General features: G+C 40.5%; 2 protein-coding genes across 4 annotated transcripts in view; both read left to right on the top strand.

Annotated features, from left to right (window-relative positions):
• Positions 1 to 4998: 4998 nt before the first annotated feature.
• On the top strand, positions 4999 to 20277 carry fam135a (family with sequence similarity 135 member A). Of its 3 annotated transcripts, none has more exons than XM_035663226.1 (21): positions 4999 to 5261; positions 7021 to 7150; positions 8488 to 8567; positions 9497 to 9636; positions 10354 to 10424; positions 10524 to 10697; positions 11017 to 11143; positions 12242 to 12395; positions 12925 to 13002; positions 13338 to 13387; positions 14337 to 14495; positions 14598 to 14671; positions 14844 to 14998; positions 15120 to 17076; positions 17196 to 17356; positions 17449 to 17540; positions 17667 to 17764; positions 18025 to 18176; positions 18308 to 18418; positions 18504 to 18617; positions 19126 to 20277. In XM_035663226.1, the coding sequence occupies exons 2-21, from the start codon at positions 7074 to 7076 to the stop codon at positions 19329 to 19331; spliced, it is 4230 nt and encodes a 1409-aa protein (XP_035519119.1). In that variant the 5' UTR covers positions 4999 to 5261; positions 7021 to 7073; the 3' UTR covers positions 19332 to 20277. The 3 variants fall into 3 exon arrangements, with proteins under 3 accessions (XP_035519119.1, XP_035519121.1, XP_035519120.1); XM_035663227.1 differs by lacking the exon at positions 4999 to 5261 and adding an exon at positions 5374 to 5577; XM_035663228.1 differs by lacking the exon at positions 12925 to 13002.
• Positions 20278 to 21645: 1368 nt separating this feature from the next.
• zgc:172136 (uncharacterized protein LOC566376 homolog) overlaps positions 21646 to 26612 on the top strand; it is a gene marked incomplete in the record, with an annotated part of 9676 nt that continues 4709 nt past the window's right edge. The window contains 4 exon segments of the mRNA XM_035663906.1: positions 21646 to 21781; positions 24338 to 24532; positions 24702 to 24792; positions 26105 to 26184. Of these exon segments, the coding sequence (XP_035519799.1) occupies positions 24455 to 24532; positions 24702 to 24792; positions 26105 to 26184 (249 nt within the window).

Genomic DNA, 26612 nt, shown 5'->3' with positions numbered 1-26612 from the left:
GCGGGGAGGGGCCAAGGCGCAGACACCACCAATAGACAGGGTCAGCGGGTTATTTAACCACTGCTACGACAGAAATAGTTGTATTCAAACTATATTTTAGGTCTGAAAATGTAAGTTCGCTTTAGTCAAAAAACTGTGCTTTTACGCACAATATTTGGATGCTGCTTTATTTCCCATAATTCAGGCTCATTCAGCTAAACCAATGCTTAAAGTTTATGGTCTAACACCTGAAACTACAGATTTTTGTTTATGATTTTATTTTAATTGCTCTTACCGATGTCCTGGCTGGGAGGTCATAACAAGCATCGGTCCGGGCTCTCGTCACGTCGCAGTGAATCAGCATTGACTGGAGTTCAAACTTGTTAAATAAATGAAGGGAAATAATACATCAGCACAATATCACCATAACATATGTACAGTACCGCGCCCTAGACCTGGAACAAGTGTGTTAAAGCTCCACACCCCTGTATCGCCACAGCGTCCCAAGATCAAGAGGCTGTTTCAATAAATAACATTAACAATAAAACCAGGCTGTTTGCACAATAATTGGTACTCATGATGGAAACATTCCCGTAGGCTTTAAAAGCTTATATACAAGTTATGATGCAGTTAAAGGTGTTAAATGTGAACTCATATTAGGATGTGCTTTCGTGCGTAATTGTGCAGAGCAAAGACTTCTTTGGAAACCATCCACCACCTGAGATTCGTGGTGTAATGCTGTAGGATGGTTTTAGCCTGTGCACAGCTCGTTTTCTTCACCAGAACCTGCAACAAATTCCACATATTTGTCGGCAAAGCCTGAATGGAGAGACAGCGGGCTTAAACTGCCCAACATTGTCACAGACAAACCAAAGGGGAGGGTGAGAAGAAAAGACAGGGATTCCTAAACGTTTGCATGTCAAGGATTCCTGAGGGGAACAAGTAGAAAGTCCTGAGCCTATAGCACATACAGTGTCACATTTGATAGTCTTTGTTTTCACAGAAATTAATTAGTTAATTTAACTACTGCTGCAACAACTTGTACGCGATTTTTGATCGGAAAAAAATATACCCTTCAAAGGAGGATGTACTTTAATGTGAATGGACAGACAAACAGGGGGTTCCACTTTATAAAAAATGAAGGAAACAATACAATTGGAGCAAGATTTTTTAAATAATGAGAAATAATTATGTCATTATATGTTAGTCAGTCAGAAAATATGCCACACTGGTAAAATCTACAGTCATCATATGCTAGGATATCCAGGGGCCGTTTTGGGGCTCTGAAAGTGCCTGAACTTTATTATTGTTGTAAGATTTCAGAAACTTATATGTCTTTCTTTAATTGCAAAGGTTGTACTCAGTCCTACAAGAAACGTACCGGAATTGCCACCACTGGGTTGTCCTTAAGCTTTCCTATCAACGTGAAGCCATCCAGACTGACTTTTTGTCGGGGTGGTGTACTCTGAGAACCGATCAGGACACAGTCCACGAAAAGGGACACGGAGCCCCTGCTGACGTCAAGCAGGACTTTGTGCCACTGCTCATTGAAAAGAAAAGCCAGGGGGCTGAAGACAACTGTCTGCCTCTCTCCGGTGTCCAACGCTGTGAAGGTAAACTCCAGTGACTTAGACTCCCCGTTGAGCCTGACGGACAGCTGCTCATTGCCATTCACATCCTGCATTTGCCAGATATTCCAGTTCTTATTGATGGTACTGCCACTCATGCGCAGAACGGCCACAAATGCGAACTCCTCTGGCAGCCCCAGCGGATAAGCTGACCTAAAACACAAGGGATGGGCTCCTTTTAAACACCCAGCTTACATCTTTGATTAAAAATCTATATTCTAAGTAGGATTTATGAGGATACTCTGCTGTGTGCTGGCCATTAATCGTCCACTATATTGTGTTTATAACGGTTAAATTATCACAATAAACGTCATATTTGTGTAATATCTTAATAAATGATGTTAATGAAGGAATGTGATGGTGCAGATAAGGCCAGTGTTTGATGTTCAGCACCATGGACAGGGTGAATGGTGTTATGCCAGCTCAGCCACAAGGTGTCAGTGTTCACTCATACAACTCCATTTAAAACGCCCTGTAGCTTACCTTGTGTTGATTCTGAAGTTGAAGGTTGGGCCTATTTGATAAGCAACATGCTGAGGAGATGATCCAGGAACCTTTTTAACAGTGCCCCTTCTTGCCAGCTCAGCAATGTGGAACTGGGACATAATATAAAAGCCTAAGTGTACNNGGGGGGGGGGGGGGGGGGGAAGAGTGGTTAATTACAAAATCATCTTAGAAGTCATGCAAGACCTTGGGTAGATCCTATGATGAAAAACCTAAAATCTTATTACGGTGTTGCTATAATGTTTCTTTTGAAAATAGACTTATATTATGTAGTTCTTTTCTTTATGCAGTGGGGAGGGCAAATGTCAAGCAAAAAAAAAAAGAAAATCAAACTGTGCTTAGTTTTTGTGACTCCACCTGGGAAATGATCCTCCCCGACGCTGATCTGAGGGCACATGGACTGCTGCTCCCTATGAATACCAACTTGAGATGAAAATCTCACAGCTGCAAGATGGAAACAGAAAGCAGCCGGTTAGTAGTCGAAGAGTGTGCGTGTGTGTGTTGTGGGGAGGGAATAAAAGCTCAGTGTTTGGAAAGCTGCACCACTGCCTTGAATAAATATTAGGCTATCTCTTACTGTTTGTGGTTTCCTCTTTAACACTTAAGCTCTAGATTTTCCTGTTTCACACATCTGGGCAGGAAGTTAAAGGTCTTTATCAAGTTTGAATAAATGGTTCACATATAACACAGCATTCCTGTCTCCATTTCCTTTCTCCAGCCATTACATGAAACATCTGACACTGTTCAAATGTATGACTCGGGTTGATACTGTAATATTATATTTTGATGCTTTGTCATTATTATATTGTTAGATCATTTTATTCAGTATTACCGTTTAGTGCACGGTTGGATCTATATAAGGCGCACAGCTGGACTCCCTAACCCAGCAATGTTAGTGCTGCTACACAGACCCATACAGGATATGTGTCATAAAATATAGATAAGAGCAGCAGTGTATATGGAGGGAAGATAAAATAATGTAAACGCCTCATGCAGTCATATAATAAGTGCCTTATATTCAGGAATAAAAGAGCTCTGCAACATGAAACAGCCAACAGAGAGCCATAGACCTTGTTCTACATGTATTAAAGAAAAACTGCACTGCTACTGCAACTGCAATACACATGCAGAACAAATGAAACAAAACATGCCAAGCACAGAGAAACTGTTTAATTTAAGACAAACAACAGTCACAAGTAGAAACTAACCAGTAGAACAACATATAGAGTGTGGTGGGTTGACAGATACTGATAACTGGCATGCAAGAGGACATGACTCACCTTTGCAGCAGTGCACTGCACCGGTAATTCTATTACTTCAATGCTGAAGTGTTTTTTTTTTTATGGAACGTTCAAATTATCTTGTCTTCCTTTGTCATCGTTATCTCAACTTTTGCACCTTGCAGTGCAGAAGACTACTTACTCTGAGAGTGAAGTCCTGTGCAAAGGTACTGTGGGATCACATAGCAGCAGCACAGTGTGTACAGAAGGATATTCCTGGAATGTAATCAGAAAAAAAAACCCCATATCATGCATTTTGTGTGAGAAATGTATGTGTTTGCATTTGGCTGTCTTTATAGAATTAAAACTATAAGGCAATACTGGAATCAATTACATGTTGCACACGGTCACAACTCAGTAAATGATTTACCTTTTGACTGCACCCATTTCATAGCTTGATCTGGAAATGAAAATAAAATAAAATAAAATAAAAACACCTGCTGCTGGATGTTTCTACAGATGGGCTTCCTGGAGAGAACAAGACCCTGGTAAGTTGCTTCTCCAGCAGGAGTGGAAAACTTCAGGTCACAGTGAGGGGTCTCTTATAGGCTTGACTGTTGTCATTTATTTGGGGGAGTGAGTCAACAGTCTCCACAGTGTCAACTTTACATTCCACTGGAGTTCTCCTGCACCCACCTTGGATTTAATGTTAATGTTTCTTCAAGTGCACAATCACGGTATTGTCTTCCATTTGTATTTTCATGATTGCAGACCATAAGGAATACTAAGTAAATTAGCTGTGAAGAAGCTGTTATCCTGTGGTTGCTTTATTTGCCCAGCACTCTTGGGATCTACATTCTTTGTGCGTTCTATGGTTGCACAGTATTCAGACAGCATTGTTTCCAGTGCAGTCCAAACTGAGAATCAAGAGACGCTGACTAAGAAGCAATCCAAGCTGTGTTTGCTCTGTCAGACTGAGAGGCAAACTCATCCTTTTTTAAGGCAATTCCTGGAACAAGGTGAAGGACTTTACTGTGATACATCCAAAAACAATGGAAAGACATTGTGTTGATTACCAGGAAGCCCAGCTTTCAAACGTTTTTGGAAATGTTAGTATGGGGAAATAACAAATGAAACTGCTAACTGTACATGAATGTCCCTCCCTCACATTTTCTCCCTATATCCTGCTATTTTTCACTTGTTTCAAGTTCTAAATTGATTAGGCCCTTTAGAAGAACTGATTACTTATATTGCACTTATTACACCCATAAATCACTATACATACTGTAGGGAACAGCACTAAAGTCCTCTTTTGTTGGCAGGTTGGCAAACAATTCACAGCAGTAAGAAAAAAACAAAGCTCAAGACACAAATAAATCACAAATAAATACACCTACACAGCCTTACCGGCCTACCCAATGGGCCTACAACCTTGGATAGTAGTGGTGATTCTTAAACACTATTTTAACCTACTCATAATACATGCATATTGTGTCACAAGAGGTGAGGTTTAAATAGGGCCAAACCTCAGGCAGTAATAATAATAATGGTTTTTACTGTTGCACATTATTGCATACTCAGCTATTCAATGTTCAATGTACAGGTAGCAAATTTGCATGCGGCGTCAACTGCGCCTCTGGTGTGTGCAGTTACGCGCAGTTAGATGCTCGTAAGCGTGCAGCTGGAGCAGCCATTCAGATTTAGGCACAGTTAGCTCGATGGCTACCAAACAGCACTGCCGTGAGAGACACACGGCCGGTCTACTCTGTGTATCATGTTAAGGGCGTCTCTCCTAAAACGTTAGCCAGACTGGGAAGTGAAATAGTGAGCGCAGTGGTGTTTTCTGTCAGCACCTCGCAGTGAAAGCACGACGAGAGGACTGAAATTGGAGCTAACGTTGGTTAGCTGATGTTAGCTCGCCAACGCAATGGTGAGTAGTGGCTAATGTTAATGTTAGACCCGGTGACAACTGTTCATTGGGGGGGGGGTAACGTTACGATTTAGCTGCCTGGCTTTCAAGCGAGGCTTTTTTTTGGGGTCGTTTTTCTGTTTGAGCATGTTATGTCTTCGTTTCCGACCTTTTTGTGGGCCCTTAGCGAAGTGTTTTGATAAAGCTTCCCACCTGTAACTCTTAAGGATACCCTTGCCGAGATTCTGCCCACCAGCTGGGAGCTTTACCACCTCACTCACTAGTAATGGCATCAAAACCGTGGAGCTACGACGGATAAAGTGCTGTTTCTGAAGTAGTCTGTATCGATTTTTGGAGGAGGGGAGGAGGGGGTTTTCGCTCTTGACATTCAAGTTCCCCTTTTGTAAAGATGTCTGCTAAGGCCTTGTCATATATATATATATTTTTAGTACGACTAATGCTAAATGTTTACTTTCTCCGAAGTGGGTTGTTGATTTCTTGAGTTGTCTTTTAAGTGCTCGTTTCGTTTCCTCATTAGCAGTAGTCGGAGTTTGCTCAGGGAAATGTGGCTTTTTTTAAAAAAAAAATTTTTAACAAATAACAATTTTGTTACCTTTACAAGTTTGCATTGTAAGATTATGCACAGACGTATCGATGTCCAAGATATCAGCGTTCAAAACAGTCAACGCCTTATTTCACCTTTAATGTGACGTTAATCCATATGAATTGCCTTTACTGAAGTGTAGTGTTACATATTTAGACAATGCTCCTGGCTTAAAGACTTTAAAACTCATAATAATTTGGTAGAAATTGTACTTGGTTGCTTGATTCGTACGACTAAATCGTCCGTCCAACTAATAATGCCTGTCACATTTTGTAAGACAATGATGAAGTGCTGTAGTTCAGGGAATTACCACCCCAAGTTAAAACACAAATGCGTCATAATTTATTTAATTATTAGTGCCCTTGTGTCGGTCCTCCTGTGTCGTGGCCTTTTGAAGGATCATTTCTTCTAGGAAGGGAGGCATATTTAGATATTAACGCAACCTGGCTCTGTTTGCTCTGCATTAGGCATCCGTGTCAAACAGGTCAAATTCAGGGTGGCCGTTTGTGTCTCATATTGGTTTTCACTGGCATGAACACAATGACATGTTGTCTCCCAGTGGATGATTTATTCATTTCATACATGACTAATTTAGGGAGCGTCTGTATGATTGTTTTTGCCAGTTTTAGGTTTCCCCTACTACAGTCAAAAACAACTATATATATTTTTTTAATTAGGTCTAAATAAATCTGTAGCTAAAACGTTTTCATTAACTGACGCAGATGTCTGTGTTTATTTCTAACACTACCAATTGGTGATATTATATTTCAGGCCTATTTCTGTGACGTTATTCATAGTATTTTCCCCTTATCCTCTCATACTACTGCTATAATTGTCTGTGCTGTGAAGCAATTATGCCCAGAGGACAGAACGCCTCCTATGCCAAATGTAGATCTCATGCCCTACTAATAATTCCCCTAAAAAGTCGACCATCACGCAAGTCCTTCATATTCTTAAGCTTGATCTTGTGACTGTATGACTACTGCTGGTGTTTTATTGTAATTGTTGGCTTCTGATTTTTGAAGATAATAGGACTCGGTCTTTGCTTTTTGTGACTTGGGGGGGGGGGATCATTTTACCGTCGACGTTCTGGTCTGGTATTTGGCAGTATATATTTGAACTAAGTGTAAAGAAAGAGTTGCATGAAATTACATGTCTTATTACTTTTACCCGTAGGCCGACAGGTGTATCCCAGATGATGTAAGGCACCGCTGCCTGTAGAGACCAAGATGACTGAAGTCCAGGCCACCGTGGAGTTCTCTGTGGAGCTCCACAAGTTCTACAATGTGGACCTGTTCCAAAGAGGGTGGGTATTGTCTCTAGAGACCTAATATTGTGTGATTAATGCTTTGTCTTTCACAAGCAGACGTTACAGACACGTTTACCTCGCTAATTAAAAATGGGTCAGCGGTGATGGCGTGCTTTGGAAGGACTTGAACAACACTTGGTTTTCAGCTTGTGGTAGAAGGGGGACCAGGATGTATTGTGTGAGGGTCCCAGCCAATCTGGAACAATTGGCAATCTTGTTTAGACCTTCAGGGGCCTCAACAAATGCTCTTTGTGCAGACAGCATAGAATATTCTAAACAGTGCTTCAGTATACCATTTTATATATTTGTATTTGTTTACCTTTTCTCAGTTTCTGTTTGATGATTAGGTTCTCTTATATGACACAGTGAATTTCAGAGGTGAAGATCCAAGGGTACATTTTTACATTAACTGGCCTGTGTTGGCCTTGATTACCATAGTGCTGCAGGGATAGTCACATTTACATTTAATTGACATATTTAATCAAACAGAACATGAATAAATAAATGGATTCTGTAATGCTGTCCTGAGAGTTGTTTTATAGCAAGACAATACTGTAAATAATAATGACTAATTAAATAGTACAACAAAATAACATTTGGATTGAAACTTAGGTTAATCTGCCTTATTCAGAACTCTGTTGGTATTGGAACAACTATAGTATTTATTGTACAACAAAGGTCTGGCACGGAAATTCGATATTATATAGTTTTGTTAGAAAGGCATGTTTTAGCTAAATGATGGATCTGTCGAGTAATATACCACAGACAGCTTCAAATAATCATGTCAGACTATTATTGTTTGGTAGGACTGAGCTGCATTCCAGTGTTGCATAGCATATTACACTAAATAAACCATGTTGCTGTCACTGGCTTTTATGCTCTTTTACAGGAAACAAGCTACAGCCCACCCCTTTTCTTCTTTTCCAAACACCCAACATGGTGTCCAACACACACAGAATTGCCATGTTTCATGGAAAGGAGGAAAAATTACTCGCATTGTTTAGGCTGCACGGCTCAAAAAGTCTTTCACATCTGAAAAGCAATGCAATGCAGCAATGTAATGATACTTCACTTTGCTTAGATTAAACTCCTGCTATATGCCCCCGCCTCATCACTGCTTTAAGAGCTCAGGTTTATCACATGAGTGACTGCAAAAGAAAGTGCTCATTATTCATTTATGAAGGGTGTAGTGTCATTTTACAAGTAGAGGCACTTGTAGATAACCCGTGCAGTCTGTTCCCCTTTCACCAAAGCTCTAGTGATGCTCTGGGCCAAGCTAAAAGTGCTAGTTTTTCATAACTGGATCCATTTGTTAAAATTGGCTGCATTTTCAGGTTCTACCAGATTCGTGCCAGTCTGAAGGTGCCACCCCGGGTCCCACACAAAGTTGAGACCAGTCTACTTCATCCGGGAGGTAAATACATTTTTTAAAATGTGTTTTTCGTACAACATTTAATATTTTTGTGCACAAGGTTGAATTTACCCACACAACACTACCCTCTCCTGTACTCGAAAAGGATCCAGGTGCACTTTGCGGATGCAGTTGGTCGACCCTAAGCTCTGCCCCTTTCCCCTCAATTCCTAAGTTAAAGCCATTAAAGTAATTTTTTAGTAGCCTGCAGTTTGCATAAAGTAACACACTGCTGCTTTCATTATCAGTGTGCTGTTTCCCTGTAAATGCAGGTAACACTAATTCTTCTGAGTTCCGACTTGCATGTTTATTCAAATTTCATTTCAGCTCTCAGATTTTAGCACTGTTTCAAGGAAACAGTTGTTGTTGTTGCAGATTTGGTTTACTTATTGTTGTGCTGGCAGGCAGCTCACATGCCACTCCTTGTTCTCTGTATTCTCAGCATTTCTCTCAGGCTTTGTGTCTGTGCCTCACCCTCTTGCTTAGAGAGCTGCAGTGCTCCTTTCACACAAAGCACTGAATTCTTTGTTTTGTAAATAAACAGGATCGTCAATAGTGTGTAATTCCCATGCTTAAATGTTTTATTTTCCATTTTTTTGACTTTGTGAATTTTGTTGAGTTGAGTTGATGGGAAACAGCCCTAATAAGATATACTTTGGCAGATAATTACTGGCACAGTTAATGAGAATATCATTACCTGTAGGGTGGCTCATTTATATATTTGGATCTGAAAAATTCATCTAGATTTTTCTCCATCTTTGAACAGCCATGTGTAACAAAACTTGCCATACTGGTGGTTCAGTTCCTGGTCAGGACACAGCACCAGATCATGTGTTTCTAAAGGTTATACAGGAAATTCTCATGCAGACAGGTTGGCTATAATGACCTGATTGTTATTTTACACAGTTAATCATAGTGTGTTTTTTGTCTAGGCTCCGATCTGGCGTTTCCTGCTTCAGTCCAAGATGATGTCATCTGCAGCAAAACTTTCCAAATCCTGTACAAGAATGAAGAGGTTGTGGTCAATGATGTCCTCCTCTTCAAAGTGATGATGCTGCTGGATGAGAAGAAGGTAAGTTTAAGAAAGAGAGGTAGTACTGGAAATTTATAAAATATTTATTATTGTGTATTTGCCAGTACAGTCCCACTCTCATATTTACCTACATGATGTCACTCCTCTCTGACCACTTAACCTAAAGTAGATGTACATTGAAATCCAATCCAATTTAGATGGGTGTGTTTGACAGCTGAATATAGCCCTTTTTGCAGTGGTTTTATATTGTGTCCTACATTGCTTTGTGTAAAATCAATAACTTTTAACTGGAACTTTTTGCGGTGGCAAATCACCCATGAAAACAGATTTTGTAAGTTCAGCTGCTGTCCTTAACCAAGCACATTAGAAGCATGATGCACCTGCAAAATATAACTGAAATGGTTGTGTTTTTTATAAACCCAAAGCAGCACAGCTGTCACAATGAATATCTTCACTGAAATTGCTTCTACTTATTGTCATTGTGCCGCTCCGTAGTTAACTCGCTTGAGAAGCCTTGTGTTATGAATGTGAAGTTCAACTGTTCTAACAGTGCGAATTGGAGTGTTTTTGACAGCTGGTTTCTCCTCAGGGCAACAGAGTACAACAAGCAAAGGCTTCAGAATATATCTGACTCTTTAGAGCTCATATATCAAATAAAAAAACCCTAACCCTAACCCTTGATTGGTGAAATCCAGATCTTGCAGATCGACTTAGGACATACGTCTGACTGTCTCTACTGTTTTTCAACATCATCAGGTGGAAGAGTCCCTCAATGACATGGATTTCCAGCTCTTCTTGGATTTATATTTCACAGATGGTGATTACACGTAGGTGTTGCAACATTTTACCTGCATGTACTTTTGCAGCTCTAATGTAAACAAGGCACTAATACAGTCCTCTGTATCTTCTTTATTTAATTTCCACAGGCCAGATGATCCAAGCTCTCTACAGAATATCAGTGGCCGCACGCTTCGTTTGCACTTTAGCCTTCAGCGAGGCATCCATCAACACGTCAATGTCATGTTTGACTACTTCCACCTGTCTGTCATCTCTGTAGCCATCCATGCCTCCCTAGTGGCACTACATCAACCCCTTATCAGGTCAGAATGCTACCTAAACCAAGAAAACATGTGGACACTCACAGAAGAGGGACAATTCCTGCACTGAATATAGTTATACATTCATGCACAGTGTTGGAGGTCCTTATTCTCCATTATGTTATTCACTATGTTAATTTGCAGTAAATTCCAACACAAACCTTTTTACTTACACCACAGTAATACAAGTTGAAGTAAACCTCATAGCTGTTGAATTTTAATTTGATATTCATGTACAACAGTGAATGAGAAGTAGAGGAAACCTGATTATAATTCTTGAGGTGATTAGCTGAGTTTGATTTCACTTTGTGTGTTTACCTAGTTTGCCTCGACCAGTGAAATCCACATGGCTTAACCGCAACGCTCCAGCACAGAGCAAAGACTCAGTCATCCCACCTCTGGAGAATGTGGTGTTCGGCAACACTTATGTCAAGCAAGTATCACCAGATGTAAGTGAACCCCCTTTAATAGCACTTTCTCAGATTTGTTTTAAATTTAAAGATGCTACTAAACCTTGAGCTGTTAAAAAAGTCTGAAAGATGTCACCTTCGTTTCATTTTCCAAGTTTTGCCAAGTTACAATAGGCTAAATTAAGCACTTGATGAAAAGTAGATGACTGTCATAAACCTAATAATAACTTAATATATGCGCTGGAACTCGGGTTGTTTTCCTCTTACGAAGGAGAAATAAAGCTAGAAGGATAAAAACAGCCTGGTATGTATTGTTTAAGCAAGGCTGCCTGCCAGTAATACAAGCTTTGATTATTACACCGACATTGCTGTGCACTGTAGATTTGACAGTTCTACACCTCAGGTAGAATGGTGTGTTACACTCATTGCGTTTGAAACACGTGGAGATGTGTCTGGCTGTTGACAGATAAGGCAGAAGAAGAGGAAACTATCAGACCACTGTCACATTTGGCCGGGAGTAATTGGCCTCTCCTGACAGAGAAAGGTGGCCAGCTAAAGCTGTGAATGTACCACACTCATCCAGGCAGAGCAAAGGCAGTGCCCCTCATCACTCCTTGGATGCATTGCTAATGGGCAGTTTGGGAATAACAACTTATCGACCACTATTCATTTCACTACAGGCATCTGTGCAGAAGCCACTAAAGGGTATTGGCATGCAGTTATTGCACATAAAATAAATGTCTGGAACTAACTAGTAAGTTAATCTTTTGTGATTTATAGGACTCTAGTGGTTACTGTAATACTAGAGTAATGAGACACACAGTGTACAGTAAGATATATATTTCTTCTCTATATACAATATTTCTATTGGCATGCAACTATAGATCAACAGAGTTTCAGTGTCAATACACTGTAAAAATAGTTTTCCACTAAATTCGGTTTGTAACCACTGACTAGATTTAATGCAGAACACATTATTAACAAAAATCTCAAAAACATTACACATTATGTTACTATGTTTCCAATGGCAGTGACTTACGAACCAAATGTTTGCTTGGAGTGTTCAGAACAGCAGAAATACTGTTTACAGAATTAAATCATCTAATGCCTCTCCTCTGTGTCCCTCGTGATCCTCAGGGCAGGACATTCCTGGTGTCTGACCACTGTCTGCAGCATGCCTTCAGTCTGCACCATAGCCTTTGCTCCCATCTCCTACTAGCCTACCAAGGCCTCTTCGGCTACTTCACCTCTATTACCAAGGACCTGCCCTCCTCCCATCGTATGGAACTAGGTATACTGCACTGTGTATTCACATCAACTCGTGTCAGAATGTGGGGTTGGCCTCTTAAATGCCAGACTTATTAAAATGTGGCTCTGCACACCGAGAAGAAGCAAGTATTCTCAAACAATACTTTGTAATTATTATTTTTTTGCTTTGGATGGATTTTCATTGTTTTGTCTTTTCAGCATTGGCATTTGTTGCATATTGCAAGTTTGTTATGTTCTCATTTCATTTCATCTGATCCCTACACATTAACATATTCTACCCTTTAAACAGACAACACAACCAGCAACCCACTGAGTTCATTTAGGGACTGTGGTTGACTAATCTTAGTTAATTGTACTTATAAAATCATACTTCACACAATTCAGTAGATATGTCTTTTAACCAGTAGACTAAAGACAAATTGTAACCGCTCCCAAACACAACTCATCATTCTAACTATGGCTCACTAAACCTAATCCACACAAGTGGACAGATATTAACCCATGCCAGAGGACCAAATAATAAAAAGGTTAAATATGTGCAATCTTACTAGCCAAGCCCAGCATGCAAGTCCTATATGAGAGAGTACTCAGAAGACCCTATCCCCGAAGTCAAAGGCACGTCTACATAGGTATGTCCCGACCCTTACAGCACCTCAAATCTCTCCCTTTTCTTCTTCACTCCAGTTTCCTTCTCGTAGAAAACACCGTGTCCTTTCTATGTCCCACTTTCCAGAGACAATATACATAAACTGCTGTCATGTCATCTTTTCACTACTACACTACACTCAATCTTTCTTTCCATCTTTAGAATTAGGCCTTGGTCAAAGATTCTCGTAACAGTGGCCATGTCTTTTAAAACGTACTTTCTGACACACCACTTCCTTATTCAGCCTGTTTTGCAGATTCTTTAAATAGATAAATGCTAATAGTGAATCTTAGTAATACTGTTCTTCTGCCTTCTCAGAACAACTTGACCTAGAGGCCCGTCTAGCTGAGTTATGTGAACAAATCAAGGTAAGACTTGTTGAGTTTTGCTATTTTTTGTTTCTGATAATTGTCCTTCAATATGCAGAACATTTATAGGATTTTTAAACATTTATTTAATCAACAAGTTTAGTGTTTATGGCCCAGACTGTGTTAACTGAAAATATGGCACAGGGCCATATAGAAGTCGTAGGAAAAGAAAGAGAAAAGAAAGAATCTTTCATTGGATGAATGTGTCTCTATGACTAGAGGGGATGGGTGTGAAATTCTGATTTATTGGAAGATTTCAATAATGTTGCATTGTATAAATGACAGCAGCAGTAGTAAGATTGACTTGGCTGTGTATGGTCATATCACTAATCTTTGATGGTATTTATTTGATTGTGGACAGCTTGTTTTTGTAGGCAATGATTAACTTAGCCGTGGACTTGAACCATGTTACTTTACAGTTGGTAGAATGGTGTTAAAAATAATCATAATTGTGTAGGTGAGAAGCAGTTTTAAGTGGTTGGGTCCTTAAGCCCTGGTAGGATGGCCCTGTTTAGATCAGGAGTGATAGAGAATGTTTTGCAGAGCTGTGGAATGAAAGGAATGTATGTGGCACATTATGCTGGTCAGGCGCATCTCGCCTCTTCAGGATAGTGCACTTTATTTCCAAACATTGTATTTCATATTATATATCCAGTGACAAAAGGTTAGACAAACACACAGGAAAGGTAATAGATTAACCGTTTTAGATGGTTATAACAAGGAGGTTTTTATGATGGAAATATTCATTATTTTGTAAGCAGTGAAAAAAATGTCTGTGACAAAGGAATCTGTTGACATGGAACATTAGAATATTTTTTTAACTGTATTTTACATATTACTTAAAGCAAAGCCCTCTTTTATAGAACTGCATGCCATTGTGCTTTATGCTGTTAGGGAAATATGCTGACTTGCGCCCTCTGGTGGGTGACTTTTGTTTTTGTGTTTTTAGCATAAAGCAGAGTCTCCTGACGAGCTAGCAGAACTGGTAAACATGAACCTGGCTCAGCTCTGCTCTCTGCTAATGGCTCTCTGGGGACAATTCCTAGAGGTAGTGTCCCTGCAGGAGCATGTCGCTGCACTGCTATCTATGGAGCACCATACACTAAGAGTGAGTCCCAACTTAAAAAATACCTGACTAGTTATCGTTGAATGACGGTAATACTTCTGAATAATACTATTAACTGACTCTTGTAATATTGTGTTATTAAAGGTAAGGCGATTTGCTGAGGCTTTCTTTTGTCTCGAACATCCAAGACAATCTGCCCTGGCCTATCAGGAACTACAGTAAGTTGCAGTGACATGTTTGTCTTGACTGTGAAATGTAGTGTTGCTGTTATCACGCCTGCGCCAGACTAGTACTTGCTTGTCTGAAATACTATAGCCCAAGTATGGTAAACCCTGACTGTTTTCTTTTTTTTTTTTACTGTCTCCCTTCCCCCCTTCCCCCCTCCTTAAGTGCTCACAGTCACCAGCAGATGACTAATGCTATCAAAAGCTCCAGCTACTTCCTGTCTTTGCCCCCACTTCCAGTGGAATGTGCAGACCTGGATGGTGATGTTAGCTCCCTGCCGATCATATTTGAAGATAGATACCTGGATTCCATCACTGAAGGTCAGTAACACAGTTGCCGCTCAACTAGAACTTCAGTCAGTAGGTCCACTGACTTCTTTTTTTAAACTAAATATGTTTTCGTTTGTTGCCTTTTTATGTTCACCCTGGTTTGATTGTGAAGATCGTGATGGACCCTGGCTGGGAATGCACAATACAAGGACTGGCTCGGTGTCCAGCAAAACGGACAAGCCCAACTCTAAGGACTGCAGTGCAGCAGCCAGCCCCATACCTGAGTCTCGGTGTGCCCCCATGGATAACACCTGGCCAGACAGCTATGATCCACCGCCTAAGTCCAAAGGCAAGTCAGTCAAACTAAAGAAAAATTCGAAGACTGAGAACTCCAAGAAGCTGATTAGACAGGGCTCCAAGGATTCTGTAGTTCTTGTGGGCTATAAGAACCTCAAAGCTCCTTATAGTGACACCAGCACAAAGTACAAGGAAGGAGAAGCTCCCTTAAACCAAGAAGAGGAACGAGATACCTTGCAGGGGGGTTCAAGTAGTTATTTAAGGACTAATGCCAATTCTGTTTTTGACTCTGGTGCCACCTCAGCACATTATGGATACAGTGCTGTTGATTCTGTTTCAGATGACAATGTAACTACCGCTGCTTGTCAGAAAGGTTTTTTCAAAAATCCTACAAACTTGGACGCACAGAACAACCCTCAGGCAGGTACTGGGGCTATTGCTACATGCAAGCAACCACTTCACCAAGATGAACAAGTTGACCATGCTGGCCAAAATCTGCCCCAGTGGTCTGCTGGGCTGAAGCAAATTGAGGTAAAACCAAGTAACAAAGACCCATTCCAAGGGGACAAAGTAACAGTTCTTCTGCCATGTCGGACTGATGGAACTCTAAGCAGTAATATTCCTGAGATCACCCAGACAGACCTCTGTGACTCAAAACAATCTGCGTTGGATTCCGTGTTTGAAAGACCAGGCAAAGAGGCAGCACAGCGTAGCCAGTCCTGCCTGGTCTCAGTACATGTAAAGAGTGATTGTATTAGGCTGCCAGATGGAGGAGCCCCTAGTGCCTCGTCTCGCCTCTCAGACTCGGGCATTGAGAGTGAGCCCAGCTCCTTTGCCACTCAGCTTGTGCCGGGACTGCAGACTTGTGCAGGGCTTGGCATTGCTGATTCAGGTGTTGCCACCCCACAGCCTGAGAGGCCCCTCCTGAGTACTGCACCACGGTCTGTTCAGCAAAGCTCAGTGCAAAAGCCCAGTGGTGCAGTAGAGATTCTTTACCCAGAAAATAGCAGCGCTGTCAGTGGAGTCCAGTCGTCTCTCACTTCCATTAACTCCTTGCCTTCAGATGATGAGGGTGAAGGTTCCTCCAGGGGCTCCAGTGGAGCCGAAGTCCGAGGCAGGAAGTCCAGTGTCTTGATACAAGAACAAAGTGTAGTCTTTTCTGGGGATGTCACTATCACACCTGCCATTGATGCAGCCTGCACCCCTGACCTTGCTGCAGGTGATTCCCAACTCTTAAAACCTGTCTTTGACTTGGAAACAGACACCAAATTAATAGGCATTTCTGAACTTAGACTAGAGGGAGCATCTGGTTCTGGGGCCGTTAAAGAACCCCGCAGTGAACCCCATACTGCCTGCCCCTCCAGTAACTCTGCCACCAGTAGCACTGATCTGGTAAAACGTGGGATGGTAGAGAACTACTTCGGCTCATGCTCTAGCACAGATGTGTCCGAGATCAGCCCTGTAGAAACATCTGCAATCACACTGGGAATCCAGACAGGACCACAGGTTGAGGAGGACGAGGATGAGACGGAGCACGAGATGATCGAGAACGGTTACTACGAGGAAGGCGATGGCTACGCTTTTGTGAACGGCGTTGCCGATGAGGAGCAAAGTGAGGTTGGCGATGCAGCTGCTCAGGAGACAAGTCTTCTTTTTGAACAGCTTGGCATCGGATACCTTCATGAAACCAAGGATTTATCAAAAGCTCCTATCTGCTCCAACCTCGCCTCGAGCAGTGTTGGGCACAGCTTTGGAAGACCTCCCTGTCCCTCCACCTCCCTTTCCTCTAGCCTGCGGTGGTATGAATGCGCACCCACACCACAGATGAAAGCGTGAGTCATTTTGCACAATTTTTCTCATATCCAACTGTTATATACTTAATGCAGACATTTGTCTTGTCTCGCACATTATAATATTAATATTCATTAACTATTTAATTATAAAAATGCAGGTTTATTAAGGCCAAGGAAGAAATGAAACAGCTAAGGCTGCCTGGCTTCTTGTATAGTGAGGTACCTGAGCTGGCGTCCACTGTGCCCTACTTCAGCTTGGAGGAAGATGAAAGCTGTGAAGAAGGCATCCATCTCATAGTCTGTGTCCACGGCCTTGATGGTAGGAAACCTTATCTTATAGAATAAATTTGTTCCTTTTATAGGCTTTTTTTGTGTTTAAAAACATGTCTTATGTTCCTGTTATTGCTTCAGGTAACAGTGCAGACCTGAGACTGGTGAAGACTTACCTAGAGCTTGGACTGCCAGGTGCTCGTATAGATTTCCTAATGTCTGAGAGGAACCAGGTGAGTGTATAATCCCACAGACATTAGAGTCATCTGATATCAGCAATACTGATCTCCTGTCCTCTTTGTAAATCAAACACACCCCAAAACTTTTTTCTTTTAATGCAATACTCTTTTCATCCACAGAATGACACGTTTGCTGACTTTGAGTCAATGACAGACCGATTGCTGGATGAAATAGTCCAGTACATTCAGATATACAACCTCACGGTGTCAAAGATAAGGTAAAATGTTCCCTTCTACCCAAATGTAACAGCAGAAGAAAAAAAGTAGAGTAGCAGTGAGCTCTTCACTCCAGTATATGTGTTCTCAAAGCATAGTGTGCACCATTTTTCCATGCCTTAAGGCTCACATTATCACTCATATTGCGGAGGCGATGCATCCAGTTATTTAAATTTTATTTCACACACTAAAAGTGTGACAGAGGTGCACACATAAATGTTGTTTGGTGTCTTTATGGTCTCTAATTATTCTTGATTTGCAGCTTTGTAGGTCATTCCTTGGGGAACCTCATTGTTCGCTCAGTGCTAACTAGGCCTAGGTTTAAATGTTACCTGAGCAGGCTGCACACTTTCCTTTCTCTCTCTGGACCACACCTGGGCACATTGTACAACAGCTCTGCTCTGGTCAACACGGGTAAGTTTTAAAACATTTAAGTTTATAGTGGAAGGTGTTACAACTTCTAATTTTAAATATTTCACTAACTCGGTTAGTCATTTATCATTATTGTGAAGCCTGTTGAATACCTGTTAACTGTTTGTTCCTAGGCCTTTGGTTCATGCAGAAGTGGAAAAAGTCAGGGTCACTGTTGCAGCTGACGTGCCGTGATCACTCTGATCCTCGCCAAACTTTCCTCTACAAGCTCAGCAAGAAATCTGGTTAGCTTTGCAGTTTTTACCAAAGACATTTTAGGCTGTATTTTGAGATTGGAGAGATAACTTTTCTATTTATCTGCTCTTGAAGGTCTGCAATTTTTCAAAAATGTGGTGCTGGTGGGGTCACTGCAGGATCGCTATGTCCCCTATCATTCTGCTCGAATAGAAATGTGCAAAACTGCATTAAAGGACAAACAAACAGGTGAGTTGGAGCAATATTTCTGATGGGCACGCTGCTGTAATGACTTGCCAAGACAATTTGTGTTTGACAAATGCAGGTGTTCTAAATTGGAGAGGAGCAAGCAAGCAGAACAAGCATAATTCTATGGGCACTGACATACCTAACCACGGTCTGCAGTTTGACCCGTTTAATGTGGTTTCTCTGTATTATTTGCAATCGTCAGTCCAGTCTGTAAGTAATTGGACAGTGACAAACAATTTTTTGTCACTCTCCAAATGTCAATACTATTTTACTACTTTTTAAAGGTGATTGAGGGTGTTCTTCCTTCTGTCTGTCCATTATTTTGTTGTTTTTAAAAAAAAAAAAGGACACAAAGCAGTGTAGACTAAATCAGGATTGGCTGATTTTGTCCACAAACTAAATTGTTGGCCATTGTACTGTTCTACCCACAGGGGCTTAAATTGACTAAAGAATATCGATGGGACCAAACCTTGCCTTGTTCAGCCTCTTTCATTCTTGTCTATACCAGGTCCTGTGTATGCTGAGATGATTGAGAACCTGCTGCTGCCAGTACTTCAGAACAAAGACTGTAATCTAGTGCGATATGATGTCATTCATGCCCTGCCCAACACAGCCAACTCCCTTATCGGCCGGGCCGCCCACATTGCCGTCCTAGATTCTGAGATCTTCCTGGAGAAGTTCTTCCTTGTTGCAGGCCTCAAGTTCTTTCAGTAGAACTGCGGAAGAATCAAACACATGGATGGATGAGAGGAATGTGGAGCTAATACCTCACTGCATCTTAACCTTATTCTGATTATGATATCTCGATTATCTCTTGGTTTTTAAATAATGTATACTCACTTTTCAAAGACATATGAGCAAAATCACAATTTCTTTCATTTCATATTGGAATCATGGTGGATATGGAGTTCATTTTTATTTTTCTACTGCCATTTTTAAAACATTGTTTTGTTTTCTTGTGTTTGGGAAATGATTTCCCTCATCATATGCTATATTTTCAGTGTTATTTATGTATTATGTTTTTACTTTTAATTATTTTTCTCCAAGTTATTCAATTCATTTTAGATGCTGAACTGGAAATGTAGCTGCTACAAAAATGAAATGGCTGTTTTGGTGAGCCGGCCTGAGTCAAGTCTGCACATACTGTCCTCACCATTGCAAATGTTTTTCCACCAATGTTCAGAGACACTGCATTGATTTGCACCACACCTACATTTTACAAGCTTTTGTACTGAAAATGGTCATTTGTACAAGTTACTTTTTTATCAACAATTTTCCATCAATTTTTAATGGCAAAGATTGCATTTGAAATAGGATTGTCGCTCAAACTTTGCAGCCTTGGCTTTGATCTTAATACTTTACGCTGTTCCTTGCCATTGGAGCATTCTGCACAACATTTACCCAACCTGGTGTTGGGAGAATAAAGCTTTGCCTATGACATAACATTTTATTACAGGGGATTTAAGCAATGATCATGATTCATCAAAAGCACATGTTGGTAATATGAACTTGTATTAATGAAAGTATTTGGTTGGTATCATTTGGTGATTATTTATGTGTTTAAACTGGAAAGTATTGGTTGGAATTAAAAAATGTTTCTTGGAAAATTGTTTATATATCATCATACTCTACCATTAAATATGCATATTATGAAATTGGTTATATGACTTGTTTCTTTCTTTTGTTCATTCAGGATCTACCGTAGTCGTGTCACCCCTGATCTCAGAGCAAAATAGTTCTAAAGTAATTACTACTAATGCTGTCCAGTAGTATTGAAAGTGGAGTTTGTGCAGTTTATAAAGAAAAAAGTCACATTTAAATGAGCTGACAAATTTCAGCCACTGTTGGAACATTTCAGAAAGCCTAGTTTTGATTTATATTGATGCAAAGCTCTTCACATGATTGGGTTCTTTGTGATTGAGCACATGTAGCAGTGATAGTAGTCCTATAATTCTTTTTAGTGTTTTCAGTACTTGTTTTCAGTTTGTCACTGTGTTCCCATTTTTTAAAAACGATAAATCTACCATTCTTCCTTTAAATTTGTTTTTCTCTTTTTTGCAATGGATCAAATCACCCTGCAGATGGCAGTGTCATCACAGTACATTTATAAATGTGTGCAGTATTTTGCTTAGAACCTTGTGAAGTGTATTAATACTAAAGTTTAAAAATCATACTATTCCAGTGTCATCATTATCAATAATGGTTTCGATACTGGAAGTATTGTAATGTATTACTTATTAATACTCACATACTCTAGGTATTTGCATGATCTCAGCACTGTGTTAATGTAGGCTTAACTTGTCATCCCTGCTAAGGTACTGAAAAGTCTAAAAGCCTTTTTGCAATACACTGATTGGAGACTGCAATATATTTTTTAAAAGGGGATGATTACACTGACTAGACAAAGATAGACTGAGGCTACAAGGTAATAATGGCAAAGACTATTGGTTAGTGTATAAGAAACATTCTTTATTGAAATATTAAGCTCACAGACATACAGTATAGACACGTAAAAATAATAACTATTAAGTCAAAGAGAAACATTTCTATTCCAACATCCAAAGTAAAATTTGTGGTTCATAGCAGCTCCCCGTCTTCATTCACTGTGAAAGCAGATGATATTGAAAGCAAAAAAGTATCCGATTCAGGGCCATACATATTGATTAAAATACAAGATAATTAAAAACTATTTGATTTCCAGGGACAACCTAATGGCATTCTTAGACCTCTAATTAGCACGAGATCGCTATACCAACACAAAAACACGGGAGAGGGGGGGGGACTCTGTTTAGTACTGTATTGAAATATGATGATGTTTATATTCCTATATGGATAAAGAGAGTTGTGTATTTGTAGGTAATATATATCCGATAAAAAACTAAAACAATAAATGAATAGCACGTAAAAGTAGTACGAACAATCCCAACAGGGATTAAATCACAACAGAATACCCCCACAACTATCACAAATGGTATGGCTCAATCGTTTGCGCTTCACTGTGGTTGAAGTAGTTACAACACGCAATGGGGAGGGGGACAAACGGGTGTCCTCCTTACTTCTGTCATGTCTTTATTCGGATAAAAAAAGAAGATTTGTGTCTCTGGACGAGCTTTGAGAAGCCCTGTGAATGAAATTGGAACTCCTTCGCTTCGTATAATGTAATGGTAAGAAACTTCTGCCGCTTCATAGTTAACGTAGCTAAATGGGTCGGCAGGGTGAGTGATGCACTTGTTGCGTTAGGTTGTAACGTTAATGTTACCATCACATCCAACCTAACGCACACTTATCCCCCCCCTCAGGAAAATGTTATTACCACGATTGGGAGAAAATTGGCGTTGAAACTCTTGTTTGCAGATGATAGTTTCTCCTGCTTTGTGTCTTTATTTGAGGTATCTCACTCATACATATTTGTATTTAAGTATCGTTACGGGACTTTAAGTTTACGGCTATTAACTGGACCGTCATGTTGCGTTCAATGGCGTTATGCGAAAATCCTAGCTCTGGCATCTTTGATAATTTGGAGAATACAGGTGCAGTCAGAGAAAAATCACTGCCAAAGTTCATTGAACGCTGATATAAATGTGTCTGTCTGAGCCTAACAAATGCACTGCTCCCCCCTCTATACTGAAAAGCTGGCTTACCCTATTGTTTTCAAGTGGGGTGAGTGTAGTTGGTGTTGCCCCTGTTTATTCAGATACCCCCTCTTATCTTATTCCTGTATGGTTTTAGCGGGCAGCGAGGATCCCTGACACTTCAGAGAGCTCGCACGGTGCAGACAGAGGAGATGTTGTTTTTCCAACAGCCAGCAGTGTGCTCAGAAGTGGGGATTATGACAGTCTTGGAGGGGAATTAAGACATACAGATGGCTGCTCTCATGTGATGCCAGGTTTCACCCTGGTCAGCAACAAGCGGGATGTTGAAGACGTCAGCCAGCACTGTTTGGGCTGATAGTAAACTTGTTTTGGAGATGGGATGCAGTAACTAGCGTGGTTTATATTGTACTCTGGATTTGTGGCTGTGTAAGGTTGGTATGGTTTCCCCTCTGTCTCTAGTTGCTTAGCACTTCACCAGCTGTTTGTCTGTTGATATTTCAGGCCTATTTTGATGTTATATGGTAACACTGATAACTATCACTGTTTATTCTTGCTAGTGTTTGTGTGTTTGCTTTGTGTTGTTGATAACAGGTTATCTACAAAAAGAGGACAAGTGTCTAAGAATGCTTATGCATAAAAGTGTTTTCAGAGTCAGGACGGGTGCAAAAACAAACAAGAAAACACCCACAAGACTATCCAAACTCCTGTACAAAACATTTTCTTGTTAGAAAATCTGTCTCCAGTTTTCAGTCTCATTGCTTCACACGTGAATTGCTCCGACCCCTTTTTCCAATATCTCCGCAATCCAAAAATCCAATATAGTGTATTATCACGAAGTATTGGAATATATTTAAGCAGCATGTGGCACATTTCAGTATATTCACCAACCATGGCACCGAGCTACAACACTTTAAATGTGGAAACTAATTCTACCGAAGAAGAACTCCAAGACACAAAAAGTAGTTTATGAGTAAAAAGGATGATGTGAATACGTTATTAGCGTGATAATAGACTTAGGTGGGTCTGTAAAGCTTTTGTACCGTTTGCTACAGAGACTGTGTAAATGTACAGTATAGTTTGACTCTGTCATAAACAAGTCAGATGTTAAAGCTACTGGAATTTCAGGTTTTTGATGTCTGTTTGCGCTGACACACAGATGTGAGTGAGGATGTGTTTGAACATGTCCATAAATCATATTTGCTATGACAAATGTTTTTCCTCTGAGCCTAGAACATTCACTTTTGTAGTTCCCACCACTTGTTTTGTACGCTGAAAACGCCTATATAATGCTTTATTTAGTTCTGATTTATCAACCCCAGTGTGTGTTAAACGTCTGGAGAGTTAGGTGTAAACATACATGAGGAAGAAAAAAACACCAGTTTGTTTGATCCCTTACCATGTCGGTTGTTTGTTTTCTTATTCAAAAGTAAAATATCTTCTCCTTTTTTTTTTACTCAGAGGAGGTCGACACCAGAACAGGCTGCTTCACTTAGGGATCATTTGTTTTTGTGTTTTTTTTTTCCTTTTCTATTTTTACTGGTTATTGTCCAGAGCAGGATTTAAGGGGATCAGAGTCTGCGCGCGGCAGTAATTAACCTGATTAATTGATTCTGAGACGTTAATCAGATGAGCCTCGTACCAGTTGGGGCTCCTGGGTCAGCGTAGTGGGGCGAGCTTCAGGTGAGCTTTGGTTGCAAGTAGACTATCCCAGACCGGCATGAGCATTCGTTTTGGTAAGTTGAGCAATAATACAGTTTGTTTTTGTAATATTGTGCTGCTGTAGTTGCTGCTGGAATAGAAAAGGTTTGCACTAGGATTATCTGACTGATTGTTTCCACTTAATGACTATTATTAGGCTTAGAGTATGATAAGCTCATTGAATTTGCCCAACTATTTCTCTGTTTTTCAGTTCTACACTATTGTAGTGTTTGCTGATCATTTGGGTCAAGATGCTTTCGTTGAGGTCTTATTTGTTGAATTTCTTGCAGTTGTTTATTTGACCTTACACATGAATTGATCATCTTTTAAATTCCATTCTGCTGTCGTCGTCATTCACGTTGAACTGTTGTTGGACCATGGTTTTTAATTTCTTCGCTTATCTCATTCTGATGTCATCTGTATCTTTAGACACAATATGGACGAACTCCCCTGGAGCAGATAAAGAGTGAAGGATAGAGGAAGCAAGAGAAGACGGAGGCATTTCAACAGAGAGAAGGTACTTATCGCCGACGTACACCGCACGTCATGTCCACCTCGATAAAGCAGGAGAGAACCATTTGCGTTCTCCTCCCCAACAAAGACCAGCTGGACATCGCTGTCGGGGTGAGTGTTTAGTATCTCTCAAGCTGTCCTCTCGACTGTCACCGAGAGAGATCTCTACAGATGGTCAAAGTTGTGTTCGTCATTCCAGTGTTTTGGCCATACCACGTAGATTTTGTGCATTGTGAGTGCATATTGAATACGGACTTCTTTCTCTTTCCACCTGCTCCAGCCAAAGTCCACGGGGCAGGATGTTTTTAATCGTGTGGCAGAGCTTCTTGGAATCAAAGAGCTGCACTTCTTTGGCCTCACAGTGGTGAAGGGTAAGTTCACTCCTCATAGTCCCCTCAGCCACTGAATCTGAAAGGACACTACACGACATAACAGTACTGCCAAAAGGCTGAAAATATGATAACTGAGTAAGATGATAAGTTTTGTCCATCACATCATGCACACACAGTACCTGTACCACATTTCAGCAGTCAGTTACCTTGTAAACGAGAGCATCATGTTTTGATTACATTTTACTGCAGGGTTTTTGCAGGGCCACCATTTTGGTGGCATGTGTTTATGTAATATTGTGGAACACGTTTTCTGCCAAAAGACTTCCGCTAAAACAAAACCCCGAAAAAAGTCTGCCCTCCCAGTCTGCATAATTGAATGGTGTAATCCACTTTATCCACTGAGCAAAGTTCTGAACTTTCTCTTTCCTTATGTTCTTGTTCTCTGTCTTTGTACAAATACGTTGAAATGCTTTGTTAATCTTGTGTGGCTCACCACTTGAACAAGCAGCCTTTTGTTTTTGTGGTGTTGGTTCAGCGATCACTTAGGCCTGGATTCCTGCAATATTAACTTCATTAAGCCCGGAATGCACCCTTGCATTCCTCCTCTTCATTGAGGGGAGGGATGGATTGATGGTGGGAGTGGAGGGAAAAGATGTAGGGGGACTCGTCATGACACAGGCCGCCTTACTCAACTCTCACTCAAAGGCCTCAATGAAGGATGAGAGGTGAAGGAGTTTAAATGAGTCAGAGTGTGAATGAGACACGCTGAAAGGAGAGATGGACGGTTAAAGGAACGAGTTGTGAAACAGCTCGGCCAGCATGATTTGGCTACACAAATTTTAACAAAAGAGATAAGGTGCATCACATAGAAAATGCCCATGTCATGACTCATAGGAGCAGGCTGAGAGTGACACAATATCCTCGTTATCAGCACAGGTTATAAACCACCTTTTATAACTTTTACTAAAATATAATTCAAATTTGTTTTTGATAAAACAACATTAAGGTTGGTATATGATTATATTGCAGGCTAAATCAATGACTAAATGTCAGGAGAAAAGTTATGCTATGTTGCTATGTGTCTACCCGTCTCTTCACATGTTTAAAGAATGGTAAACCAACACAGCTCCTGCCAGCAGCATTTATCCGTGCCACCACTGGAATTAGAAAAAACAGATAGACATTAACATTAACTTTATTGTCACTAGCTTTCTAGTAGCGTCATTCACAAACGGAAGAACAAGGGCATTTTTCTTTTACCCTCATTAATCCCAAATTTTACGCTTGGTTACATAATTGTTTTGTTTGCTAACTAACTGTCTGCTTGTTTCCTGATTGTCTTTCTGCTTAGACAATGAGCACATATTTTTAGACATGGAGGAGAAACTGACTAAGTACTTTCCTAAGGAATGGAAGCAAGATTCAGGAAAGGTAAGGCTGCCTGTTGCCAAGGGTTGAGTAAATTAGGAGCATTTTGCTGTGACCCAGTCCCAACTGTTGTGCGTGTCAGTTAATTGGGAGGCACAGTTCAGTGGCCTACATGCCAAAACTTTTCATTTAGCATGACAAAAAAAAAAAAGGTAACACTCACAGGCCTCTTTTAACATGTCTCTTTCTGCATACAGGGATTACAGAGGAGACCGTTGCCTCTAGTGCTCTGCCTCAAAGTGCAGTACTACATAGAAAATGGTAGACTCATTTGGTATGTCCTTCTATGTTCTATATGCATCTTCCTCACTATTAAGACAAGCTTGCTTTATTTTATTGCCAATGTTTTTCTTTTCTTATATTTTTTTCATCCATCTCTGTCCTCCCTTCTGACATGCTTTTGTGTCCCTCCCTCTTTTTTTTTTTTTTTT

The sequence above is a fragment of the Morone saxatilis genome, unplaced genomic scaffold, assembly GCF_004916995.1.
Source record: "Morone saxatilis isolate NCDOM2014 unplaced genomic scaffold, NCSU_SB_2.0 Contig19, whole genome shotgun sequence".
Taxonomy (NCBI): Eukaryota; Metazoa; Chordata; class Actinopteri; family Moronidae; genus Morone; species Morone saxatilis.
The sequence above is the reverse complement of the archived record's forward strand: the minus strand, read 5'-3'. Positions and strand labels throughout refer to the sequence as shown.